Here is a 10,724-nt window from a genome sequence, read left to right as displayed (position 1 = left end):
AATTCGAGAAACACCAGGAATGATAGAGAGAGTAACCAGATGAATGACAAGACGCGTGCAGGCTTGTCTTCAAATGCAACGCGGTCATTTCGAGCATCTTTTGTAAAAGTAATCAAAATTCATTATATCTCATAAAGACAGATGGGACATATATTTATGTGTACTCTTTTTCATTATTTTTAGGCGTACAATCAGCTTCCGAAGTGGGTCCCACAAGTCACGAAACACCCTGTATATACGAAAGAATCAATTACACGGAGAAACAGATTCTAGAAAAGAAAAGAGATTCGAATGGAATAACAGAGAGTAACTGAAAGACAGAGGAAAAGGAATAAGGTAGAATCAAAGGGCAAAAAACGCCAGGACAAAGTGACGCTGACACAGTGACGGGGAAGAGAGAGAAATATAAAAGGAGAAAGAGAAAGAGGTAATATAGGAACTCGTGCAGGAGAGATAGAGAAGGAAACGTACAACAATTTCTAAAGGAGATGGTAAAGATTAGATGCGAAAAGGACGTCGCGAGGAATGGTGAAGGAAGAAAGGCAGAAATGGTAAAAAGAAGAAGAGAAAAAAAGAGAGACGGAAGTGAAAAAGAGAAACGAGATGAGAAAGGGCATCAAGATGTGGGGGTGGAACGGTCACAAAAGAAGTAGTAAATGGCGTGGTACTGATGTCCAGAAAAGAAACGGGAAAGACAGGAAACAGAAGAAGAGAATTGATCAACAAGATTGAGGAAGAAGTAAAATAAATTAGGGTGATATTTCCAAACGAGAGATCCTCGTGTTTGCCAGTTAAATGGAGAAGTCGAAGGATCTCTGATAGTGCACACTACTCAAGATAATTAGATTCTATTGTACTTGATCGAAATGAAGAAAAACGAAGAGATCTCGTGTGTTTAACACTAGAACTATCGACGAGTGTAAAATGTTGTTACAGAGTAAAATCTGTTACAGAGTAATTAAAGTGCAAGTGAACAAAGAATTCGTAATACACGACGAAGGACACAAGCTTCTATTTGTATATATTTTACCAGACATCATTCGACTTACATTCTTTAGAAATACACTGTTATAAATATATAAAGTTTTCTATGGAAAATTACAAATTGATCGCTAATTTTTACCACTTTCATAGTTCCAGTGTTAATATATATTAATTAAATATCCTAAATATATATTAAATTAAAAGATTAATCTCTTTTATAATTTAATAATATTTAAATTAACTCTTTTATAACTTAATAATATTTAAATTAATTCTTTTGTAATTTAATAAATATTTAAGTTATAACTTAATAAATTTAAATTAACTCTTTTACAACTAAATAATTATTTTTAAAATAATCGAATTTTTAACTGGTTCGAGCAGAACATAGAAAAAAAAAAGAGGAAAAAGAGTTTGATGGAAAATCGCATTTACGAAAGAATAGTTGAAAGTTAAATGAAAATACACTTAAAAGAACTGACTGCTCTCTGCCAGCAATATTTGTCACGTGCTAACAGAACGTATGAAAATTCGTGGAGTACATTGGATTAGTAACCTACTTGGAAACGTAAAAAAATTGCGGAAACTCGTTTCGGGAGAAGTTTCACGCGAATACGTTACACATTCGGAATTCGAGATTGAATGTATGCGTCTGATATAAAGTAGAGAGCAGCAGGCATGCGTGTACAACGAACGTGTTTTGTTAAGAGAAGATTAGAACGGCTACAGCTAAGAACACACACTATAAGAAGAATAAAAATAGAAAGAAAACCCCGCCAGTTTCTCCATGTTACCCGCCCCGTCAGAAACTTATGCGTAAAACGTCAAAAATATATGTACTAGTAACTAGTATCACGAATAGTAAATCTCATGGTAATTTCATGTCGTACGAAGCCGCAAAAGATGTCACTAAAAAAACGAAATACAGTTTCGTAGATGGCGTGCAGATTTCGTCGAACTAAATATATTCGAGTGTTTAAAAAATTTTGTCAATAACCTTGTCGTATAATTTTTATCTTCGTGTTTTCCTCGCTATTTGATTTGATATTACGGATCTTGCGACGTTCGCGAGTGTTTGGAACCAAAATTTCTTTTTTCGACAGCCTGAAAATCGCGCGAGATTGAAGATTATAGGGAAAACAAAAATATCGAGAGAGAAAGTAAATGATCAAATGGGGGCCACGAAATCTGCACCGATCTGACATCGCTACTTCTACAGTATAAAAAAAAGGATTGGTGCAAAATTGTTCCAACAAATCGGTAGCAAAGGCCAGCGAGTTAACACAAGAATGTACAAAAACAAAAACAAAAAAGAGAGAGAGAGAGAAAGAGAGAACGTTACTACACGATAAAACCAATTTCTGCCCAACTGTGTCGTAAAAAATCCCAAAGATACATTCAAAATACCAAAAAAGTTACCAAACAGAAACAAAAAACAACAGCTAGCCAAAAAAGAAGAAGAAGAAAAAGAAAGACTCCGGTAGGAGAGGGAGAAACGTTCAAAGGACATAAAGAAAAAAAAAAAAGAAAAAAAAAAGATGAAAAACCGAGGTGATGGGTGATAGAAATCGCGTAACCGCGCACGTAATATATAAATAGTATATATATGTACACGTTCCACAAACGGAGTATCAGAAGGAGTTACATTAAAAATTGTGCGAGATCAACAATATATAACAGGCAGAGAAACAAAATCTCGCACTATTGTGTCCTTTTAATGTGTCTTTAGATGTTTCGCTGTACATGTGGCACGCGGAAGAGAACGTTCACGTGTCCGCGTGTCTATCACGTGTTAAACGAAGCATTCTCGAATCTCTAATTAACACCTTGAGTCGTTTCTCTGTGAGAGAAACGTAGTTCACGAAACGTAGTTCACGAGCTTCGAGAAATTTGCCTGAAACGTTACAAATCAAACGTGCAACATTCGCATCGTGAGATGATTGATTTACAACCTGTTGGAGGTTGGAAGATTTATAAGACTCTAGACTATAAGAAATTGACGGAAGCGAATGAAATATAAATCTGATCAAGTAACGACAATGTTGTTGTCAACGCTTGGTTATCGAGTAAAATGCTTCGCGTGACACGCAACGACACAGGGCGTTCGTAAAAGTTCCCTAGAACGAGTGTTTGAACGTGTTTGGTGAAAATTGTATGAAATTGGCAAACGTACTGATCGCCCGATTGCTCTACGATGTTCTGTATATATATATATATATATATATATGTGTGTGTGTGTGTAAGTGTACGTGTTGTGACGTTTGCGTTTGCATGTGAATGATGTGATATTATATTATTGACAAAGTTTGTTTGTGTGACAAATGTTTGTTTGTGTGTGTGTGTATGACAACCAATGGCAGCGAGAACTTACTCGCTGGCTTGGGGGAATGTCATCCCGGTAAAGGACGGGGAGAGGGTTTCCGTGTACATCTCGCAGCCCGTGCCCTGCAGGTAATCATTCTGCCACGCCTGAGTATCCGGCGACTGAAACACCAACCAATCAAGCCCCACGTCATCAAACCTTTCAAACATCTAACTAGAGATAGACTGGCTGAGACCTGGCACGAGGAGGGACGCTGACCGGGCGGTGGTCTGCATCTCGTCGTGCAGGCAAACAAGGTTGAATACATTTCGCGCGAAATTGTTCATCGCCGTCGTTTCTCGAGTAACAGAGAGAGAAAGAAAGAGAGAGAAAGAGAAATAGAGAGAGAGAGAGAGAGAGAAAAGAAAAAAGAAAAAAAAACGACAGATTTACCACGAGTAAAGACTCTAAAATTCAATTGGCACGCACGGTGTGCCAATTGTTTTCGCATTCCGGAAGAGAGAAATGTTCGATCAACCTCTTGCGCTGGAATGACGCGCGTCGAGAACGAGAAATTTTGTCCCACAATCGTCATATTTAAGTGAAAACGAAATCAGGGCAGAGCAGATAAATAAATTTATTTCACTCGTCGATTAATTTCTCGACCACTCTTCGACAATAATTTAAAGCCGCTCGTTATGGTCCGCAGTCAGCTGCCAGGCGCAAGTGGTCAATATCGAATATTCTCCTACGGAGATATATCTATCTACGGTTCGTCGTGCGCACGGACTATTTTACGCGCGAGCACGTCACACTCGCATCGTGTTTTTTTCGGTTCATTCACTGGCGGTTGGCGGCGAGGACGAGCAGAGCCAGTAGCCCGCTGAAAATTTTCCGTTCGCTCGTCTCGCGCTGGATGTACTCCAAATACAAATGAGATATGAACGTAGAGCTAACACCATCCCTCATCGTTCTCGACGGATCGTGATGTACAGTTCGATAACACGCACGTGAACTGTGCCTAACAATCGAGCCGACCGATTGCAAGATGTTGCGGTTCGTCCGCTCGTAATTGGCGATCGAATTGTGCTCGATCGGTCGGGCACGAGCGCTATTTTATGCACGAATGCAGAATGCCCTAAGTGATAACTAGTTTCACCGCTGCTCACGTGCAAGCGTTAACGTTCGTTCCTGAAGCATTAGAATCGTCGGATTTCGAGACCGAACGAATCGAGTCGAGTCGAAGTGACACCTATTTGTTCCTAATAGCTTACCTATCGTCCACTTGCCGTTAATGCTCGCTGTTGTTGCAAATCTTTCATCCTACGTACGATAAACACTCGAACCCGGAACGAGTACCGTGGAACAAGTTCGTTTGAATCTCGAGATTTAGACGCTCGTAAATTGCCTCGAGTAGTATGAGAACATATGGGAAGAATTATTTCAAGAATGTTGTTGCGCGCAAGGATATCCGCGTACTGAATATACGGTCGATCAAAGTTGACTTTTAACGATTCGTAGTTGAGCGTCGATGATTCATTCAACGATCTCATAGTTCGCTTCTGCAGTACAATCTGACGTTTACGATGCTTGAAAAGAACGAGGGATGACAGATTGCAGATTGAATTTCCTATCGAAGAGCTCGAGGACGAACAAAGTTACCTCGCGTAGGCAACTTCAAATATCACCAACTGAAATGTCTCAAATTATTTCAAATATCCGACAAACAACAACGGGACGATCTAAAATTGTTAGAAATTATTATTTTTAATTAGAATTTGATTATTCGGTTAGAAATTGTTGGACTAAAACGACTATTTAATTTTTATTTATTAGAATTAATAAAATAAATTATCAAATTAGTCAGATTGAATACTTATTAAAATTACTTATACTTATACTTATTACTTAATAAAAATTAAATAATTATCAAATTACTTAATAAAAATTAAATAATTATCAAATTACTAAATTAAAAATTAAGTAATTATCAAATTAGTCAGATTGAATGCTTATTAAAATTATTTATACTTATACTTATTACTTAATAAAAATTAAATAATTATCAAATTACTTAATAGAAATTAAATAATTATCAAATTACTTAATAAAAATTAAATAATTATCAAATTACTAAATTAAAAATTAAGTAATTATCAAATTAGTCAGATTGAATGCTTATTAAAATTACTTATTTATACTTATACTTATTACTTAATAAAAATTAAATAATTATCAAATTACTTAATTAAAAAATTAAGTAATTATCAAATTAGTCAGATTGAATTTAAATCAAGTACTCTGCGATCCAGGCGATACTCGCCGGTCGAATCGATATCGTACGTAGGACTCACAGAAAAAAAAAAAATAAAAAGAAGAGTGAAAATACAAAAAAACGTTACGGAAGCGATTAAAAGTGGTTTACATCGATTAGGTGTAGAGCACAGATACGGTACTGTACAATATACAGTTAATACGTTCATGTACTATAGATATAGATATAGATATATAGATATAATCCATATAATATGTATATAGCGGAGTGGAGCGTAGTGAAAGACATAGGCGAGGCGAAGCTTCATCATCCTTTTTTTTTTTATTTCTCTTTTTTTTTTCTTTTTCTTTCCGATTCAAGAGACTGCGAATACTTTTCCAGTGATTCCGCCTGGTCGTTAACGCGCGAACGCGAAAAACTGGTCGAATCCACCGTTACTTTCCACCGAGACAACGAATTCTCCAACGAACTATATTCTTTTTAACGACGAAAGCACTTTTTAACTTGTCACTCTAGATTCTAGACTCCACGTTCATTAAAAACACCGAACACCGAGAGTGAAAAGAATAATCGTGTCATCTGTGTTCTTTGACTACGTTCCTTCGTGCTCAGCAATTCGCAATTTTTACCAATCAGATTATTAAATACTATAGAAAGTTCGGCAAAAGTAATTGGAATTTTATATCGTTCAATTTCATCGTTATGCGTTTATAATAATTTAACATTAACATTATATTTAAATTCAAAGTTTTTATTAAACCTATCTTTCGTTGATATTATTCTTAAAATCAAGAATATTTCCATTTCATAAATGAACAATTTTTTGTTATGAAAAAAGAATTCGTATTAATTCGTTAATATTATTTCACTGAGAAGCTCGAATCGAAGCTGCTCTTGTTAATAATCGTTAAGACAGAAACAGGATTGTTACTGAAAGAACACGAGGATTCAAGGCCAAAGAAATACGCAGATAATTCGTAAAGTAGGGGTACACATATTTCGAGCAAATAAATGTAACTTGATTGTTACTTTGATAAAAATACACTGTGTGTGTTCGTTTCAAATGTACTCACCTAATTTATTCCTCTAAGTGTTGGAAATACGAAAAAATATTGGTACCAAGAGTTACATATCATGGTGGCAATCGACCTTGAGACGACATTGGAAAGTCAAGTCACGTTTAAATTTTTTAAACTCTATACTTTATTATATATTCTTTCTTAATTATATTTATATTATATTTTCTCTATTTATATCTCATTATAATATATATATCTAATTATATTTATATTATATTTTCTCTATTTTATTATATATTCTTGCAGTTAAAATATCAAGACTGCCTGCTATGTGTATTTTTCACAAATTATTGTTGAGCTTTTAAATTAACTTTTAAAGTTTAGTTTCAAGGTTTGCCAATGTACAGAAAAAAGAACTTTCTTATTAAACCTGTATTGTTAACAGAGTCTTTCCCTTATTCAACCTTACTTTCTTCAACGAAAGTAAGAAAAATATCACGCAGTGTTCTATATTGCCAAGTCGAAGCCTCACTTTGATAATGTTTAAACAATAACCATCGCATCTGAAAGATTTTCTCGTATTTCTAATATTTATAAAAACAATCAGACGAGCACACTTGAAACGTATGTATATAGCGTATATTCGGAAACAATAAATATGTCATACTCCTCGCCAAGGAAACCAAAGATATAATACTATAAACAAAAGACTAATTGTTAGACAATGTGCTGCGTATTTCTCGGATTCGGCAAATCATCGATCACGTCCGAATCAATTGTTCAGAGTTATTAGGAACTTGGCGAAACAACTAAACGGATCTAAAAAAAAAAAAAAAAAACGGCTGGTTATCGTATTTAGCGAGTTTTGTTAATTCGATCTATCCACACAAACGAGCGGAACCACAGAACTTCCGTCTCTTGAATCAGATATGCAGGTATCTGTTGGATGTTGGATTGGTCATGGACCGACTTACTCAGTGGCTTTGGCAAAGGGCATTCCAATGAAGGTAGGGCTCAGTGTTTCGGTGTACATCTCCATTCCAGTTCCACGCAGGTAGTCATTCTGCCAAGCCTGCATATCGGGTGACTGGTACCAATCAACCAACCATTTCTAAATTACACACGCTCCTATGCATGTACGGATTCGCGCGTTTTTGCTCACAGTGGCACGTGTCCTTTCTTTTCCGTTTCCTCGCTCCTGATCCAATTTGCATACTCGCGATAAAAAAAAAAAAAAAACAGAAACGCTCGACAACAACAATACTCACAAACGCGATAAATAGCATTTCACGCTGTATCGTTGTGAATTTCGAAAGCAACGAGAATTTGGAAATGGGAAGATGTATCTCGCTGTTGTTACAATTGCAAGAGAGCCGCGAGCACACTCACTGTGAGCAGTCAAACAGTGAAAAAAACCTAAGGAACCTTGTTCACACATGCATAGATGAGAAAAAAGATCGGCAGATTTTCATGTCTGTCGTCCGTAGAACGACATTCTACTGACCGTCTTGAACGAACGCATGGCGAAGAGGTTGGCCATCATCGTGCTGAAACCCGGCGCCAGGCAGGACTGCGCGATGAAACCCAGCTTCAATTCGGCCAGGCAGATCACGTCGTCGCCCTGCTTCCAGTCCCATGATGGAATGTTTAATAAGTAGGCCTGCGAAAAAGAATTACGCCCGTTATTATTCCAATGTAACGCCTGCCAGAGTTGCGCTGGCAACTGACTGCGGACCATAACGAGCGACCAAACGACCGTGTACAACAACTCGTCGCTTCCTTTTTGGCCACGCCGGTACGATAACACTGGATAGAAATCATTGAGAAGCAACAAAATTTATTATTTTAGTATACTTAAGTAAATAAACTTAAGTAACCTGATATATTTATTTACTTAAGTAAACAAATATACTTAAGTAAATAAATTTATTATTTACTTAAGTTTTACTTAAGTATACTTAAAACTGAGAAAATATTGCGACTTTGGAACAAAAATTCTCAACGTGCGTGGTACGTCATTCCAGCGCAAGAGGTTAAAAGAGGTCAGGATAGTTTGAAATTTTCAAAAAATCGATTTTTTTTTTTTTGTTTTTTGTTTTAAATAGTAGTTTGAAGTCTTAGAAATAAGATATAAAAGGTCCTAGCCTTTCAAACGACTTATTTTAGGGGATAATAATAATCCGCGGATACAGAATCATTGAATTTGTATCACTGTTTACGACTCTAAGTAGTATTATAAAGTGTAAATCGTGTGATTCGAATATCACTTTTAGTGAATCAAATATTAGGAGACTTGGATTCAATTTAGTCGTGAATTGTAAGAACTGTGAGCAGCGATATATAAGTAAAAAAAGTAAGTAAAGGGTACATGTGAAAAATGACGTTCTGAAACTTTAAACCTAAGCGTTTTTCTCGAAACTAGGTTTTTAGAAACGTTGTGCAAGATATCTAGGAATCTAACCAACCGATTACTGTGAAACGTGGTACGTATTTTTGGTGTAACACTTACTGGGGATTGACGATCGAGCATTTTTTAATTTTTAACAATTTCCAAGAATATAAACAAAAAACGTAGAAATTTTTGGCATAAATTCGACACATCGACAAACAAATAGCTGCTGTTTTCATAATTTTCACAGAAATGAAAATGCTGGATCGTCAATCGCTAGAGAATATTGTTTACTTTTGAACTTTTCTCGCCTTTTTGTTGCAGATAATCCTGTTTGGCTGGAATCATGCACACCGACAGGCAATGTAAAAAAAAGTTACGTAAAAGGATAGCCTTAGAAAAAGTTAAACAAGAGCCCTCTTTTTTTCTCTTTTAATGTTTCTTCTTACAGTTCATAATGGATTGAAATAAATCACAAAAGCTCATATCAATCAAATATGTAGCTTTTCTTTTACTAGCCCTCCAAAGTGTTCGTAATTTTTAGGCTCGTCAAAACTGTCCTGCCCCCTTAATAAGTTAAGAATTTAATTCTCGTGAAAGCCGTGACTAGAGAGAGGCTTGTCGAAAAATTTTCGCAAAGATTTGATATTGATTGTCAATTGATAGAGTAATTAGTTTTGAACTCGTTTGATTCGGACTTTAATTGAAATTAATAAAATTCATCGGAGGTATAAGAGAACACTGCAGTACTGGCGTGTCCATTAGTCACCAGAAAGATACCAGAAAAACAGAAATGTGATTTCAAGCAGATCACGCAAGAAAAATATCAATAATCATTGGGTGCAAGAGGCGTTGCACCAGAGCTAGAGCTCTCGTGAGTGCCTCGACCTTCCTGGTCATATCTCACAGCTACGCTCCACCCACCAGCTCGCTCATCAGAAGGTGACGAGCTGGATAAATTGCACCGTCGGCTTTTAATCGGTTCATTCAGAAAAAGAAAAGAAATAAAAAAAATCAAACGGAGGTTACAGATTCTCGATTCTCTTCACCTGGCGGGATTTGATTTTTCAAACATTTTTTTTCTCGTCGATATTGAAACAAGATAAATATAAATGGAATAATCTAGATAGAAAAATCAAGTTGGAAACAGACAGTGACAAATTGCAAGTGAAATTTTAATAAATAATTCTCGTCGCTGTCGTTATTGGCATTTGTATTTTCAGATGTAACAATTTTATAATAACAAGGTAATAGACGAAATTAAAAAAATATTTAAGAATAAAACTTCCAGTGCAAGTCATTCCATTAAAAAAAATTGTTTGTCAAAAAAGAAAAGAAAATTCTTGAATGAACGAAATAATTTCGTTGGATCGCCCAAAAAGTAATTGCGTTTTTTTCTGATACACGGACATATATGTAATGTATCTTAAAATAGTAGTTAACTTCATTTTAAACTGCAGATTCATTTTGTGATCTGACAACTGATTCGCGTTCGAGCTTGTTTTTAAAAAACGAAAATGCACGATTTCATCAACAATTGTCTGTTTAACGATTTCGAAATAAAAAGATTAAATTTTACTATTGAAGAAAAAAAAAGTACGACTCGTAAAAAATATCAAGTTTCAATTCAATTTCAAAGTACAACACCAAAAATATCCCAACTAAAAAAAAAAAGAAACGCAATATACTCGAGTTATAATACTCGTGAAAAGTGATACCTTGTTATGATATTGCACTAATTAATTTACTATTCCC

The 10,724-nt window shown here is 35.6% G+C and overlaps 1 protein-coding gene across 6 annotated transcripts in view; it reads right to left on the bottom strand.

The window, feature by feature from the left end:
• LOC122527954 (calcium-activated potassium channel slowpoke) overlaps nt 1-10,724 on the bottom strand; it is a 137,288-nt gene that overhangs the window by 38,564 nt on the left and 88,000 nt on the right. For 5 of the 6 annotated variants that reach the window (XM_043652575.1, XM_043652579.1, XM_043652580.1 and 2 more), the window contains exons 9-10: nt 8,085-8,240; nt 3,356-3,468 (exon numbers count right to left, since the gene is read on the bottom strand). In XM_043652575.1, the coding sequence (XP_043508510.1) occupies nt 3,356-3,468; nt 8,085-8,240 (269 nt within the window). Of the gene's footprint in view, nt 1-3,355; nt 3,469-7,554; nt 7,668-8,084; nt 8,241-10,724 lie in introns of all 6 variants that reach the window. The other variant, XM_043652578.1, reaches the window with a different exon arrangement.

This window comes from Frieseomelitta varia, unplaced genomic scaffold (genome assembly GCF_011392965.1).
Source record: "Frieseomelitta varia isolate USP_RPSP 00005682 unplaced genomic scaffold, Fvar_1.2 scaffold_240, whole genome shotgun sequence".
In the NCBI taxonomy this organism is placed as follows: domain Eukaryota; kingdom Metazoa; phylum Arthropoda; class Insecta; order Hymenoptera; family Apidae; genus Frieseomelitta; species Frieseomelitta varia.
This window is presented reverse-complemented; position numbering and strand designations above follow the sequence as displayed.